Here is a 22,013-nt window from a genome sequence, read left to right on the forward strand (position 1 = left end):
CCGCTCAGCAGCAGAGATTCCCATAAAGGAGGGAATGAGCTTTTACTTGGAAATAGGAAAGCGTGTGTTGGGGACAGAGGGGAGACAGATCTGCACCTGCAGCGAGAACAACAACCTCCCAGAGATGCACTTGATCCCACACTGCTTCATTGCTACCAGCCAACCTTCCAAGGAGGTCCCATCCCCCCCGGGCGTTTCAGCTCTAAGCCGAGGACCCTGAATCACTTCCCAGCCATACCCCGGCTGATCAGGAGGGAGGAGAGGGCGGCGCAGCATCTCCACCAACGGTCTCCGGCGCTTTTCCTCTGAGCTTCCCTCTTTATTGTGAGCAATCAATGGGAGTCATTCTTCACCCCCCATCGTTCAACGAAGGAGGAGACGGTTGGTACCACAGACGCAGCCAACTGGCAGGAGTGCCGGAGTGGAGAGCGACAGCGGTGAAATTTCAATTAGCAGTAGCAAAGCAAACACTGAGCGAGAAGGGCCCAGGCATCTCCGGGCATAGGGCGCTGCACGGCAGTCAGGGGAAAGTCTGAGACTACAGGATGCAGGGCCAGACTCTGATCTCAGGGACTAGGCTGCTGGCAACCTGGAGTAACTCCACCTGGGTCAGAGTCCAGCCCAGAGAATAAAGGACATGGCAGATAAGGAGAAGACTGCACAAAATGATTATTTAGCCTGGAAAGGGAAAGACAACAGGGAAAAGAAAAGGAGGACTTGTGGAACCTTAGAGACTAACAAATTTATTTGAGCATAAGCTTTCATAAGCTACAGCTCACACTGAACGCATCCGATGAAGTGAGCTGTAGCTCACGAAAGCTTATGCTCAAATAAATTTGTTAGAAAAGGAGGCCTTGTGGCACCTTAGAGACTTTTTGCGGATACAGACTAACACGGCTGCTACTCTAACAACAGGGAAAGGTGGGCTTGTGATTAAGGCAAGTTACTTGACCCCCTTCAGTCTCTGTTCTTAAGTTAAAGATGGGCAGAATAGTCTTGTCTATTTAGACTTTGGGGCAGGGGCTCTCTCTCACTACATACAGCACCTAACAACATGGTCTCTAGATGCAACCCCAATACAATTATGAAGAGTAAAGTGAACGTTGGCCAGTGCTTGACCCTGTCCACAATTAGAAGACAGGCGATGTCGTCCAGCAGGAGTCCTCCATTTTCCTGGTCACTCAAAGGATTCCCCCCCCCCCCCCCACCAGCCTGCTTCTTTCCCGCTCACTCCAAATCCTTGTCTCTGAAGCTGTTGCATTCTCCTGATCACCGCATGGGCATGGTATATGAAGCAAAGGTATATTACTGTCGCGCCTAGAGGCCACAATTGAAATTGGGGGCCCCAGGGCATTGGGTGCTGTGCAGAAACATAGCAACTCCCTGCCCCACAGAGTTTGTGGTCTGATAAACAAAAGAAAAGGGAGAAGGGAAAAGCCAGGTAGGGCCACCACCATTAGCAGCTTCGCTGATTGGGACATCTTCAAATCATAGAATATCAGGGTTGGAAGGGACCTCAGGAGGTCATCGAGTCCAACCCCCTGCTCAAAGCAGGACCAATCCCCAATCCCTAAATGGCCCCCTCAAGGATTGAATTCACAATTCTGGGTGTAGCAGGCCAATGCTCAAGCCACTGAGCTATCCCTCCCCCACCTTCTCCTGCCTAGGGCTCTGAATCCCCCACACAGATGTTGGGTTGGAACGACCAGGTTACTGTTTACCCAGGGGCTGGACTGGACCTGCTGCCCCGAATCCCATTCCCTGAAACCACCCACCCCCAAATCGTCCACTGAGCCAGCTAATCCCCCAACCCAGGGCGGGATCTGAACCTGCACCCTCGCTGAGCAGGAGCCTGTATCCTATTTGCTAAGTTCCCCTGAGCCAGCCAGCAAGTCCCCCTGTCCTGGGGCCAGACTCAGATCAGCAGAGTGAAAGACCCCATGTCTCATTCCTCTGCCCAACCCACCGCATGAATCAGCCAGTCGCCTGGATCTAGGGCTGGAAGACAACGTCTCTGAGCACTGGTGGCAGGAATGTGCCACATCAGATCCAAGGTTGTGTTTATTTGGGTTTCCTTTCCAGTTCAATTCTCTATTCATAACGTAATACAAACTAAATTGAACGATTAGGAGGCGAGGGACGAGAGCAAGGGTGGAGGATGGTGGGACCCAGCCAAATGCAGGGAAGTTTTAGGATGGACATGGAGGAAAACTAGCAAGAATTTACAGCCCAGGAGGTCAAGTCAGCTACTTCTGCAGCTGGATGCAAGAAGGAACTGGAGAGTTTTATGAAGTTAACTGCCCTGGAAATTCAGCTAATGACATCCTGGGAAAAGCGCCCTATGCTTCCAGCTCTGTACTGAGGGCAACAGATTTCCAGGATAGAAGTTTACTAGAGAAGAAGGATGATCTTATAGAGAAGAAATCGGACTGGAACTCAGGAGATCTGGGCTCAAATCCCAGCTCTGCCCCAGACCCACCACCCCGCAATGTGTCTTTGGGCAATGTGTCTGTGTGCCTCAGTTTCCCCATCTGTAAAATGGGGATAACGGTACTTTTCTCCCATCCTGTGCCGTATGTATTTAGACTGTTAACTCGCTGGCATGGGCTGCCTTTCAATGTGTTTGCATAGCACCTAACACGATGGGACGTTGCTCTCAAGTGGAGCCTCTAGATGCTACTGTAGCACAAATACTAATAAATCTATTAACTCTTCCAGACAGGGACCTTGTGTATTGTATAGCTCACGAAGAGCCAAGCACATCATTGGTGTTAACGATAAATATTCCTGCTATTCCTAGAGAGCACAAAGCAGGATCCAGTGCCTAGGACAAAGCTAGCAGGCAGCAGGCTAGATACAGATCACACTCAAAGGGTGGGGTGCTTAGGGGGACTGTAGCCTGCTCCTCCCCTACCAATATCGTTCACTTAAAGGAATGCTCCCCCAGCAGCGTTCAAGGCCCTAAATTTGACTCACTTTAACCATTTCACTGCTGCTGAACCTCTCTACCCACAGTGGCTAAAACCCTGGACCCTAATGATCTTCCCCAATTAAGCCACACAAGACCCCCACCCCCGTGGCAGATATTAGCATCCTTTTTTTCCAGGTGGGGAAAGTGAGGCACAAAGCCATTTAAGTGACTTGCCCAAAGTCACATAGCGAATGAATGGGAGAGCAGGGAACCGAACCACACACATGCTGTCTCCCTCCTCCCACACAACAGTTCCTCTCGATCTTTCCTGCTTACCATTGTTGGAGCTGGCTGACCGTTAAAATACTGATTCCACTAAATCAAACCTTTCAGGGATCGTAACAATTTAATCAAAGCTTTAGACAGGGAATTATCTGCACGTCACCTTGACTTTTATATGGTCTTTATACTAGAATTCAACAGTCAAAATACTTTGATTTAATAGAAAGTTGGAGCGGTTTGACCTTTGCAAAACAAAACATTCACAAGATTCCGAACTGTCAGGTTTGGGCCATTTCATGTCATGGACGATACCGGGATATCTGCTTTACGGCCTCACTGGGGATACAAGATTGTTATAGGGGGGTTGCAGTATTGCCACCCTTACTTCTGCACTGCCTTCAGAGCTGGGTGGCCAGAGAGTGGCCAGCGCCCAGCCAGCAGCAGGGCAGAAGTAAAGGGGGCAACACCAGACCACTCCACTTTTACTTCTGCACTCCTGCCTTCAGAGTTGGGTCAGGACTTCTACAGTTACAACCCCATGACATTTCAGATTTAAATACCTGAAATCATGAAATGTACGGATTATTTATAATCCTCTGACCGTGAAATTGACCAAAATGGACCATGACTTTGGTAGGGCCCTAGTGATCAATCACAGCCCCACACAATCTATGCCGACATCCAGCTCCCCCAACACAGTGGCCTGGACCTTCTCCTCTGGAGTCACAGCTCTACCATGTGAAGCCTGAAGATGCCATCTAGCTTCTCCTGTGTCGGTCACTTCTACACCTGGATTCTGACCATGTTCTCCTATACAATGGCGCTTTCTCCAACCCTACTGCAGCAGGCTAGGAGCTTGCGAGATCTCGTGGCTAAGGAGGGTCAGGTCTGGCTGGTACTTGAATGAGAGACCAAGGGCAAAGCCAGGGTCCTGCAAGAAGCCATGTAGGCCATTCAACAGATCCTCTCAGTACAGACTCCAAATGGAAGAGCCGTTGCACCAGTGTGGGGCCAGAAGGTGCTGCTCTGCTGAAAGGTTCCTTTACATGGGACATAGAACCTCAATCAATCACACTTGGCCTCCCTGCAGCATCAAGAGGACAAAATAAATTCTTCATTTCCTGTCCTAAGGAGTTTGCCTAGTATTTACGCAAGCCATTAGAACAGCTGCTGCCATCCACCCCAGAGGTGGCTGCATGTCTGTAGCGAGCAAGGCAGTTTAGAGACCCCACCAGACTGCTCTGGGGAGTTAACCAACAGGCACTCGGTACGTGCATCAGTATGGTATTCTGGGCGCTGCTGGCTCCAGGGCCACTGATTTGTACGGTGGGGGCTGGATCAAATGAAAAAGCCGTTCCAGACAGCTCAGAGACAGGCAACCACACATGCTTGACTTGCAAGTCACGGCGCCAGAGGGATGTTTTTGAAAGACGCTTCCCTTCTCTCTTCCCCAGACCCCTGCCCCTCTCCATCGCCTGGCAGGCTGGTGCCCACGCTGCACAACTGCGAAGCAGGGATTGTGCTGGGGGGGGAGGAGGAGAGAGTCTTCCTACAGTTCTTTCCCCAAACTGAAGGGCAGGCAAGCCGACAGCACTCAGCCCTCATCTGGATGCTGATAAATCACGGTCCTTTGGAAATATCTGCTCCCTGCCAGCTATGGTCCAGCAAGGATCCCCCTCCCACCGCTCTTCAAAACACCCTTCCCGAGGGACAGACAATCTCTCTCCCCAAAATCCCCCTTCAAGAGCTCCACTCTCCACTGCAGGCAACACAAGCTGAGCCCTTGATACCGTCAGCGGAGTATTCAGAGACAAAGCAGCAGCCACACCGCTCATGCACTCACTGTGGCCCTAACTAACCTTGCAAGCAACTCCACGCAGGCAGACCTTGGACCAGCTGACATCAATGCGGGGTTCGGGATGGGGTGAAGGCATCGCACACAAGGCATCACTAGCAGGATGGGGGCCTAGAATCCTGCAAACCGCTCTGCAGGCAAGTAACATGCAACGTATCCCACTGAACTCAGTCACACATTCAAGTGATTGCAGCATCAAAGCCCATTGGGGCTGTCTTCCTACTTGCTTATGGGGAACGAAAGCATTTTTGTCTAACTGAAATCCCAGTTCCTTTTCCCGCCCTTCTCTGCAACACACACACCCCTGGGACATGGAGTTTATCACCAGCTAATGGCAGGAGTTGGGGGAGAATCATCTTGTGGGATTCCCTTGTTAAAATATTGGCAGCATATCACTGCCCCAAGGCAGCCTCTGGCCAGCTGCGGGAGGGAGAAGAGATGAGAACCAGATTTACTGACCTAGAATGTATTGCACTATTAGTTAGAGAGCTTTCTCCTGGCCCAGTGTGTGACGAGCTAGTCACAGTACAGGGGGGCATCACCCGCTAAATAAAGTCTCAGAACAGGCTCGGGGCAGGGGATGTGTGAGGAATTGGACACACTCTACATAAGACATCGAGCTATTGATCACAGCTCTCAATGCCAGACCCTGTGTCTGCAGCCACACTCGTGCTAGAACAGAGGTTGGGATTCTCACAAGGAGCCATAGGGGATCTGGCACGGGGGGGGGGGGGGGGAAATCTGTGTGACTGTTACTCAACATTGACAGCTGCTCCCATTCTTCACTAGCACAGATCAGCGACTGTTGACTTTATTTTTCCAGTGAGTGATTTTAAAATTTTATCACAAGTTAATGGAGTTGGTTTTTTGCTTGTAGGATGGGGGGGGGCGCTGAGGGAAGAACTCTAGCATCCTGGCCAGATTTGCATCATTTTATTCTGACTCTTTAAATTTCCTCCCAGCTATTCCAACTGGGAAAAAAAGCATTCTTCACTTCCCTCTGTCTAAGGATTGGTATGGAACAGTTCTGCCGCATTTCACTGGCAGAGGAATGAGCCATATATTCGATATAAATATTGTTTTTTAGAAGTATGAATTCATGGACAATCCATGGCTCACTCACCCACCAGCACCGTGTTGATTTGTAGTGCAGTAGCGCCTAGGAACCCTGGTCATCACTGGGCTAGGTGCTGCACAAAACACCAAACAGATGGTCCCTGCCCCAGAGAGCTTACAATCCACAAATTCAATCAATCTACATACACCCCCACCCCCACAAAGATTGTGGGCAAAAAGGCACCATATACTGTAAGATATCATCCCTGAAAGTAACAGGACTTGAGGAAGCAAATGAAGGAAAATAGCCATTCAATGCCCCTTTACCAGACCAAGCCACGTGGCAGCACCCATCTCAGCCTCCCCGGTGTCACTTATACCACCAAGACCTGGCTGGGAAACAGGGTCCCCTTCTCCCCACAGGGCTTGATACAAGTCCCATTGAAGTCAATGGCAGTCTTTCCATTGACTTTAAAGGGAGTCAGCTCAGGCCTCAAAGGAAGAGCCGTAAGGTCCTTCAGAAGCAGCTGTTAGAGAAGCCAGACTGCACCAAGCAGTGCCCACAAGGGTATGTCTACACGGCAGCTGGGAGCGTGCTCCCTGGCTCGGCTAGGCAGACATGCGGGAGGTCTGCGCAAGCTTCCCTGATAGCAGCGTAGCTGGGGTAGCATGGACACCAGCTGGGGCAACCCACCTGAACACAAACTTACCAATACCCTCCGGGAATGCACTTGGGTTGCCAGCCTGAGCCTCCACCCATGCTGCCCCCCTCCCCCCACTACACTGCTATTTTTAGCACACTAGTTGGAGCTAGCCTACCAGGCCTGTCTACCCAAGCTTGGGGGCATCTTCCCAGCGGCAGCATAGACACGCTCAAAAGCTTCACCAAAGCCCTAAAGTGGGATCTTGCTCCCACCTTTCCTGTGACCCTCTCTGGACAGCAGATAGTCATAGAGCCAACACCCTACATTGCTGATGTGAGAGAGACACCACTGATCCGTCTGCCATAAGATCACCATCCGAGTTTCATAGATGCTATAGGTCTAACCTCATCATATGGAGGGAGGAAGAGGGTCTGTTTAGGAGAAGGAGGGATAGGACCCAGTACCTGCAACTGGAGCAACCCCTACACTGATCCAGTTGCAGGATCTAGCCCCAGTTCCTCAAGTCCATTCCTTCTGCCATGAGGATTCAGCAAAATACACGGGACCAGCTGCAAACTGCCCTTATTCAAAATATATACACTCCAGTATTCACAGGGATGGTGCAAAACACTGCAGCTTCCAGCAGTTGGAATTGTTATTGTAGCAGAATACTGTCTGGTTCTTAATAACCCAAAAGACACAATATCAATTCAAATTCCGCCCCAGAACCGTGATTTGGTACAAAAAATCTTTTACAAAAAAACAAGCAGGATCCGAAACATTTCTGTGATTGTCTTTCTTAAAATTCCCAGGCAAATGATACTTTCAAAACAAGCAGACACTACAACTCCCACACTTTATGGCAGGAGAAACCTGAAAGTTAAACTGACTATAACAAAAAGAAAAGGAGGACTTGTGGCACCTTAGAAACTAACAAACTTATTTGAGCATAAGCTTTCATGAGCCACAGCTCACTTCATCGGATGCATGCAGTGGAAAATACAGCGTGGAGATTTATATACACAGAGAACATGAAACAATGGGTGTTACCATACACACTATAACCAGAGTGATCACTTAAAAGTTGAGCTACAATGCCCCTCTGCCATGTAATTTGGTCAAACTGGACAATCTCTACCTAAAAGAATAAATGGACACAAATCAGACGTCAAGAATTATAACATTCAAAAACCAGTTGGAGAACACTTCAATCTCTTTGGTCACTCTATTACAGACCTAAAAGTGGCAATACTTCAACAAAAAAAACTTCAGAAACAGACTCCAACGAGAGACTGCTGAATTGGAATTAATTTGCAAACTGGACACAATTAACTTAGGCTTGAATAGAGACTGGGAGTGGATGGGTCATAACACAAAGTAAAATTATTTCTCCATGTTTATTCCCCCCCCCCCAACTGTTTCTCAGACGTTCTTGTCAACTGCTGGAAATGGCCCACCTTGATCATCACTACAAAAGGTTCCCTCCCCCCCTCCTGCTGGTAATAGCTCACCTTAAGCGATCACTGTATTTTCCACTGAATGCATCCGATGAAGTGAGCTGTAGCTCACGAAAGCTTATGCTCAAATAAATTTGTTGGTTTCTAAGGTGCCATAAGTCCTCCTTTTCTTTTTGGGAATACAGGACTAACACGGCTGCTACTCTGAAACCTGACTATAAACAGAAGATACTTCCCTGATTTTGTCTATGTCGGCCTGAACCGTGTCAACCCACATGCGTAACTTTGAACGTAGAAACAGCTCCGCTGAAAATCAATGGGATTACTCACAAGCCTAAAGTTAAGCACGTGCACAAGTGTTTTGCAGGATCGGGGCCTTGTATAAGCTCTTCAGAGAGGGCAGTGTCTTTTTAGACTTATGTACAGTACGCCCCACGAAAAGAGGGTGGTTGGAGTCTCTATGTGCTGCTGTTATACAGAGGGTTCATTTTCCATTGTCCAAATTGGAGGTACAACCCCGGCATAAACAGTGAAAACAGAAAGACTGTAAATTAGTTACCTTCCAATAGTCGAAGGCGTTGTTGGTAGTCAACATAAGGAAAGGCGTTTATTTTAAGTGCAGAGTTTTGTTTTTCAACCAAGAGCATCTTTCACAAACCGGCTGGGCTCCCAGCTATGGGAAAAGTTTCCGTACCCAGAATAAGGAAATGAACTACAGAGCATAGCCAGGGTCGGCTACACACCGAGAGGCATGTAACTTATTCAGATGGCCAAGTTGTTAAACAATTTAGTAACGTCTTAACAGACTCTTCCGCCCTTTGCAGAGTGGTGCAAAGAGCCTTTTCTTTAAGAAATCACGTCTGATTTTAGGAAAGATGGCAAGAAAAGGGTCCGGGGGGGGGGGGGGAGAACGAGGCACAAGGAACAGATCTAAGCTGCCTCCTGCAGTAACAACACCTAGCACAAAACAAAAGGGAGACACACACACACACCCCCATCCACAAAAGGTGGAAGAAGCACCCAATTCCCAGTTGCAAGTGGGAGAACCCCGGCAGGACACCACTCCCCCTCCTCCAATTCTGCGGCCCCTCACTCACCTCTTCCAGCACCGCCACTGCCCCCCTGCACTTCTGCATTTTGGAGGAGAAGGTAGAAGCCGCCGGGGAGTTCAGGTCTTCAGAAGTCACCGCCAGGAACTCCGAGACGCTGATCTGCTCAGGCATGTTGGGGGATGTTGCCCTGCGACTGGGGGCGACTGGAAACTCATCCAACGGCAAAGGGAACGGGAGAGAAGGACTGAGGGGCAGAACAGGGGGAAGGGACGGGCAGAGAGAGAGTCTTGCACCGCTTTGGTCAATTTCACATCACAGCTGCTGCTCTCTCTGCGCAATTGACTAGAGACGCCCAGGAGCTCTCTCGTAAGTTTCTCTCTCCTGCTCCCTCCCTCCCTGCAGAGGCTTTCAGTGCAATCACGTGGGGATATTGTTACACAGCCAATGCATATATGTCTGCAAGCTCGGAGTTTTGGCCAAGAGCCTGTTAAAGGCAAAGTGCATCCACTTCCCTTCCTGGGTCCCCCACGCATCAGTGCAAACTGAGGTTGCTGTTCGCATGAGAGGTCTGGAGCGGTGGCTATTATCTTTGCTTTTTCTGTCTTGTATAGGTGTCATGCACTCCCTGCCCATTGAAAGATGCTGCTTGCCTCTCTAAGCGTCTGTGAATGATCAGTCATTAGGATCCTTATGTGCAGCAGAATCCCCATTATCGCCTGCCCTTCCTGTAGGAAGAAGCTAGAATCCTTTCTCTCCCCCAGTCAAATGTCTCTCTTCCGCCCCAAACAAAGTTGCCTTAAAGCTTTTGATCTCAACTGATGTGAAGCAGATAAAGTTGGGTGAGGGGCCAGGAGGGTAGAGCAGTAACCCAGGACCAGATGAAAGAAGCCAGACTCCAGAGAGAAAACCCTTTTGACTCCTCCCTTCAAAGACAGAGCATGTTACACTCTTCTGAGTGTGGGAAAAAAAACAGCCCAGGTCAGGCACTAGGGAGACTGTCATGGACTTCTCACATTATGTTGTATATGACAGGGCTTAGTCACTGATCCAAGAGATTGTTGGCCAGGTCCTGGAGTAATTGCAGTGCTGTACACCATAGTATTACTATTTATAGTCTCTAAGGTGCCACAAGTACTCCTTTTCTTTTTGCATAGTATTACTCTTTCTCTAAGGCTCTTTTTCACATTTTTATGATTGTTTGTTTATCTTGGGGTAGTGCCTCGTTGCTCCAGCTGCAATCAGGGTCCCATCTATACACACAGGCCTGAAGCCTGCAAAGGCTTAAAGAAAAGGAGGACTTATGGCACCTTAGAGACTAACAAATTTATTTGAGCATAAGCTTAGGTTGCATCCGATGAAGTGAGTTGTAGCTCACGAAAGCTTATGCTCAAATAAATTTGTTAGTCTCTAAGGTGCCACAAGTACTCCTTTTCTTTTTGCGAATACAGACTAACATGGCTGCTACTCTGAAACCAGCAAAGGCTTAGTTACACATATGCTTAACTTCATACACCAGGGATGGGCAAACTTTCTGGCCCAAGGGCCACATCGAGATTCTGAAACTGTATGGAGGGCCGGGCCGGGTATAGAAGGCTGTGCCCCCACCCCTTAGCTGCCCCCTCCCACTTCCCACCCCCTGACTGCCCCCCTCAGAACCTCTGACCCATCCAATCCTCCCTGACTGCCCCCTCCTGGGACCCCCTCCTGGGACTCCCTATCCAACCCCTCCTGCTCCCTGTCCCCTGAGTGCCCTGACCCCTATCCACACCCCCGCCCCCTGACAGGCCCCTCCGGGACTCCCACGCCTATCCAACCCCCCTGTTCCCCATCCCGACTGCCCCCCCTAGAACCTCCACCCTATCCAACCATCCCCTGCTCCCTGTCCCTTGACTGCCCCCCAGGACCTCCTGCCCCTTACCCAACCCCCCCCCCCCCCCCCCCGCATGGCAGCTTGGCTGTAGGGGAGCAGGGGACAGCAGGGGAGGGGCCGGGGGCTAGCATCCCCAGTCGGGAGTTCAAGGGCTGGGCAGGACGATCCCGCAAGCTGTAGTTTGCCCACCTCTGTCACACACTGCGAGTAGCCCCATAGAAGGCAACAATAGTACAGTAGAACCTCAGAGGTACAAACACCAGAGGTACGAACTGACCAGTCAACCACACACCTCCTTTGGAACTGGAAGTATGCAATCAGGCAGCAGTGGAGACCCCAAAAATGCAAATACCGTACAGCACAGTACTGTGTTAAACATAAAATACTAAAAACATAGAGGGACAGTTTAAAAAAAAAAAGATTTGACAAGGCAATGAACCTGTTTCTGTGCTTGCTTCGTTTAAATCAAGATGGTTAAGAGCATTTTTCTTCTGTACAGTAACATTTCAAAGCTGTACTGTCAATGTTCAGTCGTCAACTTTTAAAAGAACAACCACAATGGTTTGTTCAGACAACCTTCATTCCTGAGGTGTTCGTAACTCTGAGATTCTACTGTACTCGCTGTGAGGAAAAAGTGACCCTTTGCACGCGGGGGGTCCTGGTGAAGGAGTCTCTGCCCCCAAAGAGTTTGCAAGCTTTCTAGAGAAGACAGGGGAATGTGAGAAAGAGAGGACTATTACCCCATTTCATAGCTAGGGAAGTGAGGCACAGACAGATCAAGTGACTTCCTCAAGTCACACAGGGAGTCTGTGGAAGTGGAAGAACAAGGAGTTGAACCTGCAGCCCTGAGCCTTAACTGCCAGCTGGTCCTTCCTCTCCTTGGGACATGATAAGCAATGACTTTATGCTCGGCTCTGTACTCAGGCACTCTCTGCCCCTGGAGTTCAGAGTCTAAATCAAATACAGATGGCAGAGATTTGCTTTATAGGATACACATGCTGAAGGCCCAAAGCAAAAGTAGCTCTTTATGGCTGTGTTGTGTCTTTTAATGCTATACTTGGCAGTTTAACTTTGAAAAGAGCCACAGGAGAAGTGAGATTCAAGGAGGGATTTGAATGATGAAAGCAAGGGTTGCTTGGGTTATAAAAAAGGAAGGGGGCCCCGACCACAAGGGACAGCATGAGACAGGCATGAAGACAACAGCAGGGGAAGAGGAGTAATAACCCTTCTTTTGAAGGACTTAGCTACGCGGGGAAATTGACCAGAGAAGCACCCTCTATGGACACTTATTCTGGAATAACTCTCGCGCTTTAAATTCATGCCCTACCTTATTTCAGAGTAACTTCCTTGTGTAGCTAAGCTCTTATAAAGGAAGGTCAATATCATTATCCCCAATGTATAGAGGGGGAAACTGAGACAGAGAGCGTCCCCCCCACAAGATGACACAGGAAGTCAGTGGCAGAGCCAGCACTAGACCCCAAGTCTGACGAGTCCCAGTACCGTGCCCTAGTCATGCTGCCCTTCTAAACCATTGCTACGTAACCTGCAATCTTATAAAGAAGAAGTTTATAAAGGACTTCAGTGGAGTTGGGAACGAAACGGCAGGAGGGACCAGATCCAAAGCTATTTAGGCTCCTAACTTCCAGTGAGCCTAACTCCCTTTGTGGATCAGGGCCAAAGTGAACAGGAGCCACCTTATAGCCAGAGCTTGTTACAAGCCACAATGTCACAACATGGACTCCCGCTGTGGAAATTGAACCAAGTTGTGGAATCACATAGCAGTGGCAGCAGCTGTGGCTCCAGAAGGATGGGCTGCTTCAGACTCTTCAGCCTTGGGTTTCACAGGTCCCCTTGGCCACAGAAATGGGCCTTGAAGGGCCTAGCACTTTGACAGCCTCAATAATACTTTGCACTGCTCCAGCGTGGGCAGCGGTTAACGAATCAAGTCTCACAATACCCTGCTGGGGGCAGGGGGAGGGATATGGCCCCACATAAATGCTTTAGAAATACAGAACTTTGCAAAAATGCAGCCATCTCTGGAGTGGAGCATGGCAACCATTTAACAGCCTGCACCAGGGCTACACAGCATTTTGGGTCAGGAAATGAAGGAGGAGCCTATCTCCAGAAGAAACTGCAGTGGAGCAATCAGGGCATCGAGATGTAATTTCGCATGTTGGTATCAGATGAGACACCAGGGTTAACACCTTTGCTCTTAGGAAAAGTGCTTCACTGGCCGTGAATGGACAGAACCTTTGTTTTATAATGGGAGTCAGAGTTGTTAGTACTGATCAAAAAGTCATTCCGATACCACATCTCTCCCCCCAACTCCGTACAGTCAGAAAACCAGGGGTGCAGGGAGACGCGCACTGTTCAGGAAGTTTAAAATCAATAGAAAACATTTCCAAAGACTTGAACCCGACATGGATCGTGACCATTAGCAGGGGAGCAGCAAGCCCTGTGCTAGATCATGCTGCCAAGCTACGTGGTAGGGGACAGTATAAGCCATGGGACCATGCTGACCTCTGTTCTCAGGGTAGTTCCCATCTGTGCCCAGGCTCCAGAGAGTGAGCAGTGATGTCCTGGTGTATATGAGAAAGGCACATTGTCTGAGCCCAGGGCAAGGAGCCAGGAAGTCCTGAGTGCGAATTCTAATGCGGATTCCAGCTCCCTCTGGAAGCCATTTCTCCCGTCTGCCTGCGTTCCCTCACCTGCAACATGGCAATGACAATAACAATAACAGGATGATAAGCTGGTTAGGCTCTAACTGCCCTCTACTGGAAAGAATCAGGACTGCTTATGTGTGCATCAAAGACCCGAGCTGGCTAGAGAGGATTTGCCTTTAGCTCAAGTAGAAGCACACTCTGGTTTTAGAGCAGGAGGACGTGAGTTCTTACCCCACTGCTGTCTGGAAGTGCCGAGTGGTCTGGATAGCCCGTGTCGTGTTGAGCAATAACTGATGGTTAAATGGGTTCTCTCTGCCCTTTGCTGTGACTTTTTGTTCTTTTCATGGTGATCTCTCTGGACCCCAGCCGTGGAGACGGGGCCGCAATGCTGTCATCAGAAAGCAAACAGGTTGCTGATCCTGATCAGCAGCATAGGAATGTTGGTGGGCCGGAGGGGAGGGAAGGGGAGGGGAGGGCAGATGACCAAATTCACCTCTGGAGTAGCTCCCCTTGAAACCAATGGAGTTGCACCAAGGCTGAATTTTCCCCATTCCCCTCTTCAAAGCTTCTAAAGTCAGCAAAAAGAATGGGGAGTCCTTGTGGCACCTTAAAAACTAACACATTTATTTGGGCATAAGCTTTCGTGGCCTAAAACCCACTTCATAGGATGGTTGTCAGGTTAATCCCAGCGATTTATGTGGTGAGATCGAATGCATGAATTAATGGGGCCCTGTGCACCCAAAGAGGACCCCCAGTTTGGAACAAAGGAGCCCCACCCCTTAATAAAAACAACCACACATGAGCAAGATAGAGCCAGGTGGAAGGTCCTGCTTCTGTCCTTCATCTTGGGCCCCACCTGCTGTGGATCCAGCCCGGGTGGCGTTATTAATGAGCAGTGGCTTCCCCCCTGCCTGCCCCGTTTCGAGGAGCCTGATGCCCCTGATGCTATCAAAAGGGGATGGAGGGACCGGCGTCGGGGAGTCGTTTGGTGGGATCAGAGTGCATGAGGGAGCTGTGTAGCGTGTGTTCCTCCCGCCCAGCAGAGCCAAGGAGGAAGGAATCAGAGCTCTGACATTTGTTTGTTAATGAACCAAATGTCCCTGCTGCAGCCCACAGGAGAACTGGGCTCCCTGCCAGCGAGCTCCATACTGCACGGGAGGGTGGGGGGAAGACACTGTCCACAGCAGTTCCTGCTGAATCACTTTCTAGCTGCACTGGCAACTGCCTGCTGCCTTCTCGCCCTGACTCACCAGCTTTCTGGGAAGGGATCATGGGACGGGAAGGGTTGTGAAATGGGGGAGGCGGGTGCCTGACTGTAATCAGCCCAATCTGTCCCAAGCCCAGGTGTTTATCCCTCCCTTTTCAAATGACCAGGCCTCACTCGGCTCCCTGACCGGGCAAACAGAACAGGCTGCTCTGAGAGAAGCAAACTTGGAAGGAGAGAATGTTTATACAGCAAGAAACTGACGAGGGTGGATTGCTTTCCCTGCAGTTTCTCTGCTTTCCCTGAGCATGTTCGTGTTTGAGGAAGGGGTTTTGCTCCCTCTTCTGCTTTCCTCCACTTGCCCGTGGACTTCCAGTGCTCTCTCACCCCTTCTCTCCTTGCTTTCTCATTCTGCTTCAGTAACTATTTGTATTATGGCAACGCCTAGAAACCCCAACTGAGAACAGGGTCCCGTTGGGCCAGGCCCTGCACGTTTTCAAGAGACAGTCCCTGCCCCAGAACCCTTCCGCCAGGTGCTGCCGGCAGCAAAAAGGGCCGGGTTGAATTTCCTAGGTGTTTCTACTGAAAACTTAAACACCCAGAAACCTGGGAAGCTATCTATTCCACACTGGGAGCCCTTGCCTGGCAGTACCTCCCCACTCACAAGGGGTTTAAAAACAAAGAACTTTACTGGGGAGGAGAGAAGAGGAAGGACCCAGGATAAATTTGGGAAAGCCAGCAATTAATAAATGAGCAACACCTATTAGATAAGACTTTCTCTCTCTCCCCCTCCCCCCCCCCCGCACACATGCACACACACCCACTCCTGGGTATCTTTGCAATAGCCTCAATCAGAGTCCTCCTCTGGCAGTCTGGAGTGGCTACTGCCTTTCAGCCACTTCCCTCCTCACCAGATCCCATGCTCACGGTTTGGTCGGCCAGGCCCAAGAACTCTGGCAACTCAGTCTCCAGCCCTGTAGGGAAATGCTGCCAGGGCTGCTTGGAGAGCTCTCCCACCTGGCACCAGGGACATGATGGCAGCTGTGCTAGCGGGGTTGGGAGGCCCACACCAGTGTCCTTCAGCTAAGCTCCTGCTGCTCTCTCCGGCTTCCTTAGCACCATCCTGAGCACCAGGCCTGAGCTCTGCCTCCAGGTTCCAAGCCACATGCTGCCTTAGAGCTACCACTGCAAAGTCTTTGGCGAGAACTCAGTGGCCTGTAGAATGCTGAACAGAGTCCTTGTCCCTAGAGAGGCAGTGGCACTCCCAGGAAGAGATATGGCCCCGTTCTCTCTCTACCCACTCGTGCTTTGTCTAGGCACTGCTATCCATTTGTGCTGAACCATACTCTCTGTCGGGGTGACCTCTCACACCAGGCACATTCGGTGCAATTTGTTTGTCCTGTCATTCCCAAATACGGACAATAACATCGTGTTGCCCCAAACTCAACACTTAACGGTATTTTGACCAAAATGCCGCATTCTGCCACAAAACAAATGCAAATGAAGCCTCGCCCGGTTACATTTCCCCTTGCTCACCAACAGACGGCAGCAGAGAGCACCCTCCCCGATGGCGCCTCTGTCCACCTGGAGCTCTCAAGCAGCTCTGAGCCGCTCTTCTGCCTGTTCACCAACAGGTAGGGTGACCAGAGGCCCCAATTTTATAGGGTCAGACCCGATTTTGGGGGATTTTTCTTACATAGGCACCTATTACCCCCCACCACCTGTCCCAATTTTTTACACTTGCTATCTGGTCACCCTACCAACAGGTGGCAACAGCAAGCTCCCTATACACTACGGTTTCAGGCCGCAGGGCATACACCCTGAAAAGCGTACAGTGTAATAAGATAAATGCACGAGGGTGGGGAAACTGAGGCTCAGAGAGGGGAAGTGACTGGTCCCAGGTCACAAACAAGTCAGTAGCAGACACATAATTAGAACCCAGGTCTCAGTTCCATGCAGTATCCACAGGACACTTGCAGGCTGAGAGCTAGTCTGATGTCTGGCATGCAGCACATAATCACTAAGTTCCACCCATCTTCTTCTTGACTCGGGGGTCCAGCCAGTGTCCTTTGCTGTAGGATGCATAGAAAATGCAAAGCATCAGGTCTCCTCGCTTCGGGCCAGAATCTGATCTCAGCTACACCAGTGCAATTCACGGTGTTCCAGCAGTGTAACTCAGAGACGACACGGCCGGCCATTGGACCATGGGGCTAAGACCATGCAGAGAAAGTGCCCCCAGCCCTTGCTCCAGGTTCTCCAGTAGGTTCCTCTTTCCATCCTTGCACACCAAGGAAGTGAACATCTAGATTTGGTGTGACTGACATGGCCCTTGAAGGCAGCAGAAGTGTCCAAAGATTCTGAAGTCATGTGGTCACGCCCGTTGGTATTTTCTGCCCGGCTGCCCTGAGGATCATTAGAGAGCTGGGCTGACATCATTCACCCAGCACTGCCTGGTCATTTGCACCAGAGAATGGGCAGGGCCCGTTTAGATCAAGCAGGGCCCAGATCCTCCAAGCCTTCCACAACAAAATCAAAATCACAACTCTTCTCTTCCCCACCCAGCACTGCCTCTTCCTTCCAGCCCTGCTGAGTCCCTGGCTGTTGTTCTCCCCGCCCGGATTCCTGGCTGGTCACAGATCCATGGGGCTGCTCAGCAATGCCTGCATCCCATCGCCTAGCTGTAGAACATCCTGCAGTGTGCACACCGACCTGCCCCAAGGGACCAAAGGAGCAGGACCGTGCCAAGGGACCCGTGCTGCTGCATGCTAAGGAGACGGGGGTGCCTGGCTGTGGCCAGACAGCTTCTGGGAGCTCCAGGGAGTTGCTGGGACAAAGCCCCCTGAGGGTAACCACAGCCACTCCCTGCCCATGCAGAGTTCCAGGGTGGGGGAAGCTGTAAGTAAACATAGCCTTGCCCATGGGGCATTAGGGCCAATGCGGATCCTGACTGCTCCTGTCAGCCAATGGAAGCCTTCCTCTGTCATGTTAGGGGCCCAGCGACTGACACTTACAGGGCAGCTGTCTGCAGCCCCATGGGGTGGGGAGTGTTCAGTGGGACTGAGGGCAGCATGCACCCTTGGAGAAGAGAAGGAAGAGCTCCCTGCGTCACCTGCATAGAGCCCAACCACCCAGCCGTCGGCCGGGTGCAATGAATTTCAGCCAGACTGAAGCCATGTGCTGCAGTACAAACCTGGCCCCCATTGCCTCCGCCTGGAGCAGACGCCCTGCATGCTTCATTTGCAAATCAGAGGCCACCTCTGTTAGAATCAGGCCCCCACCTACCTCCCGTAGGATCCCTGGAGAAACATCAGTCAAAGCAGCGAGCCCAGCCCACACCCCCAGCAAGGTTTTCCTCCTGCCCTTCTCCATGCTCCTAGCCTCCTCTGGGTTGAGTCACTCACTAGGCACTTTGAGTCTCTTCCTTCAGCGCAGAGTTGTAAGCCCGATAAACCACAGCAGCCAAAGGGCACTCATTAGACCCAGCCGGGATCATCACAACTGCGGGCCAGGTCCCTGAGTTAGGCTCAGTCGCACAAGTGGGAGCAGGTGCTTTTCCTGGATCCTCTCACACTCTGGCGAAGCTTGTCCATTACACCAGCGGCATAGGGGTTCTTCCCCCAGGAGCGCAGCGTGAGCTTGTCAGGTTACATTCATGCACCGGTTTTAACATAGGCTTAAATGGCAGCGGCACCAGACCAGAACATGGACTCCAGCCATGTTTTCTTTTCGGCAAGCCCAAAAACGAATTGGAAGAGTTGGCAAAGCTGCCAATGCCCTGATTTTGACTGGGCCATTCTTAAAGTCACGGGATCGGTTAAAACAAAACAACTGCCACCCTAGAGTATCAGTTGCCTCATGCTGGAAGGATGTTACGCCATGGCCTGGCGCAGGTAGGTCTCCTCACTGACAGCTGCAGATTTTCAAAGCTGGGCACCTAAAGCAGAAAGATGGTTGTGTGATTCAGGTATTCGCCTAACATTCACGATAGATGGGGTCAAGTTTTGCTTCGGTCACAAATTCCATCGGGCTGGTCACTTTTTGCCTCAGTTTCCCAATCTGTAAAATAGGGATCGTTAAACTTCCTTTCTCCCACCCTTTTTCGTCTCATCTAGTTAGCCAGGGAGTGCTCTGTGGCCAGGACTGACTCTTACACCCAGCACAGCAAGGTCTCTGTATCAAATTAAGCCCCATAATTCATATTTAGGCACCTAAATAACAATTTGATTTTCAAAGCAAAGCCCTGGGCGCGGTGGGGCCAGCACCTCGGAAAATCAAGCCACCGATTTAGCTGCCAAACTCTGCACTTAGGAACTTTTGAAAAAATTACCCTAAGTGAATTAATAGCCTAGGGCCAGATTTTCCAAGGTATTTAGGGACCTGAAGATGCAGCTATGAACCTAATGGGATTTTCAGAAGTGGCTGGCTGCCTAACTCTGAACTCAGTGGGAGTTGGGCACGTAAATACCTTTGTGAATCCCCTACCCGCAAGATGGCGAGTTGCATCTTTAGGCATCTAAAAACCTATCAGAATTTGGCCCCAGCAGCTCACCTCCCATTGAAAGTCAGTGGGACTTAGGTTCCTAAATCAGTTAGGTGCTTTTGAAAATTTGAGCCTTAGCCAAACTGCTGGCCTCCAGGTTTCCGAGATTTGGCCTAAGTCTTAGCTCTTTCAACCTCAAACAGCCAAGATGCTTCCACTTTAAAAGCAGAATGAATCCCCCAGCAGAGCACCATCTCCTCCCACTCCGGTCCCCAGCCCCTGTCCCATCTGCTTTCTTTCTCCTGCGTGGAGATGACTAACTCTATCCTGTTTATAGGACCCACAGTTGTGGCTTTTAATCGGCAGCATTAACTCCTGTGTTTATTCCTTGGAGTGTGAAATACAGCTGCCCTTGCATCTACTTTCTCCCGCCATGCCCCACCAGCTTTCTAACCCTTGCAACTTCCAAGCCCGTGTGCGGGGCCCAAGCCAAAGCCCTCCAGAGTCAACAGAAGGACATCTAATGACTTTGGATCAGGGCCCCGAGTCTGAACAAATCCCTCCCCAAACACTCGCTGCTGCACGGAGAGGAGGAAGTCAAGGCAGGGTCACTGGGCCTGCTAGCGATTAGGCTAGGGGGTTAGCCCAGCAGCTGGAAAAATCAAACCACATTTTCCTTCTAATTTGCTGGAGAGGGAAGTCTCCCTATTACAGTTTAGGGATGTCAGGACCCTCGAGTTAACCCTTTGGGTGCTGCCTAATGGTGATGGTCCAGGAGTTCATAATGAATCCCCAGTGCCTCCACCACATGCCACCTACAGGCACCTGGGAAACACTGGGACGGCACTGGCCCACTGGCGCTTCTGATGAACCCCCCTCTCCCCCAGCCCCCGCCTTCCACCCAGCCCTGCAGTGCAGCTCGGCAGCCACGGGGTTAACGGGCTCCCTCTCTGGCAGGAATGCGTTTGGGGAAGAGATTCTTCTCCCGCCACACTGGGGTTTCCAGCCCCTTCGCTGCTACCAGAAGAATGTGATGAATCAAGGGTTTTCAGACCGGCTTTGCGCTGTAATTGCTGTAAGTCATCGCCACATGGAATCCAGCCCGGCAGCCCCAGCCCTGGGCTGGATAGGAACCTGCACTGCCAGTCTGGCCTGTTCTGCCAGTGTCCATTAGCAGAGGTGGATTGGACAACAAGGTGAAAGGAGCATGGGTGGAGATGGGGAGGAAGCACCCACTAAAGGACCCCACCACCCCAGCATCTTCAGAACAACTAACCAGATGCATCCTGTTCAACTGATCACTCCGTGGGCTAAAAATGCAGCAAAGTCTAGTGGACTGAGCTGAGGACTGGCTGGGAACTGAGTAATCGCCTTAGCAGGTGGCAAACTGCCAGGTAGGCATCTTTCCACATAGGCTTGTCCGTCAATTACATCGCCAGCTCAGCACAGCTGCTCCTCCCACTCTCCATGCAGTTGGGTGGCTAGTCCACTTTACCCATGGCAGTAGGGCTTTGCATTAAGAATGCAAGATTGCAAAGCTGCGGGGGGGGGGGTATATTTGGATAGCTGTTGGAGATGGAGGGTTGGAGCTGACTGGCACCAGCAATGCAGCCAGGAGGAAGGTGGGGGGAAGTACATGAGACTTTAACTTCTTATTTCCATTCTTTAAAGGTAAGGGGGCAAGTAGGGTGTGTCCCTGCCAGCAGCATCATCACTAAACACAGTCATCGTCAGTGAATGTCCACATTTTTTATCCTGCTTTGGTGTCCCTCTGTGCACGGCTGCCCTGAGGTCAGGGGATCTGTGCATCTCTAACGTGTGAGCCCCATTTAAAAATGACTGGAAGGAAGATCAGCCCTTCATGGCTAGCAGGGAGAACATCCACTGGAGGAAACATTCCTGAAGGAGCCCGTGTCAGCACTCGTCTTCCAAAATACTCCACGGCCTCAGGTGGACTTCAGGAAATTGGACCCAGGCAGGAGCAGCTGCATATGCCTGTGTAATAAAGCAGTAGCTCCACCTATAGTTCTCCTCCTTCCCTACCCATACAAGACATCTCCCTGCACCTTCAACCATGTCCCAGTGGGACACAGGCAGCTGCCTTCTTGACCAGCAGCAGGGAGCAAACCAATGACCTCCTGAGCAAACAGCACGAGTCTGTATCACTTGTACAAAAGAGCCAAGCTCTCAAGCCGAGAGGTGTCATAGACTCACATCCTCTATAGATAATAATCCGACCCACACCTACCCACCAACCCAGTGGATCACAAAAGCAAAATGTGTGACAAATGAACTGAAATGTGTGTCAGAGTGATGCACCCCGTAATTTACAAAGTGTAATTTTTCAGTGTAGTCTGTTTTTAAGCCGTATCGGATACAACCATCGTCCCCCGCCCTGTAGATCAGCAGCTGCAGCAGGATTTAACCCCCTTGTCCGTCAGCTCCCTGGCTTTGACCCTTACCACTTGAGCTACAGAAGTAGCAGCTAGCCCCTTTCCAGACCAGCAGCTGGAGGAGGATTTATTTAACCCACATATTA

General features: G+C 50.7%; 1 protein-coding gene across 6 annotated transcripts in view; it reads right to left on the reverse strand.

The window, feature by feature from the left end:
- The window catches only part of ASAP3 (ArfGAP with SH3 domain, ankyrin repeat and PH domain 3), a 67,051-nt gene extending 57,135 nt beyond the window's left edge, over positions 1–9,916 (reverse strand). For 2 of the 6 annotated variants that reach the window (XR_006278262.1, XM_043506143.1), the window contains exon 1: positions 9,303–9,652. Coding sequence is in view for 5 of the 6 variants with exons in the window: in XM_043506143.1 (XP_043362078.1) it covers positions 9,303–9,428 (126 nt within the window). In the remaining variant the exon portion in view is untranslated. Of the gene's footprint in view, positions 1–8,764; positions 9,259–9,302 lie in introns of those variants that run through there. The other 4 variants (XM_043506141.1, XM_038377927.2, XM_043506142.1 and 1 more) reach the window with 4 other exon arrangements.
- Positions 9,917–22,013: the final 12,097 nt, after the last annotated feature.

This window comes from Dermochelys coriacea, chromosome 19, assembly GCF_009764565.3.
Source record: "Dermochelys coriacea isolate rDerCor1 chromosome 19, rDerCor1.pri.v4, whole genome shotgun sequence".
Lineage (NCBI taxonomy): Eukaryota > Metazoa > Chordata > Testudines > Dermochelyidae > Dermochelys > Dermochelys coriacea.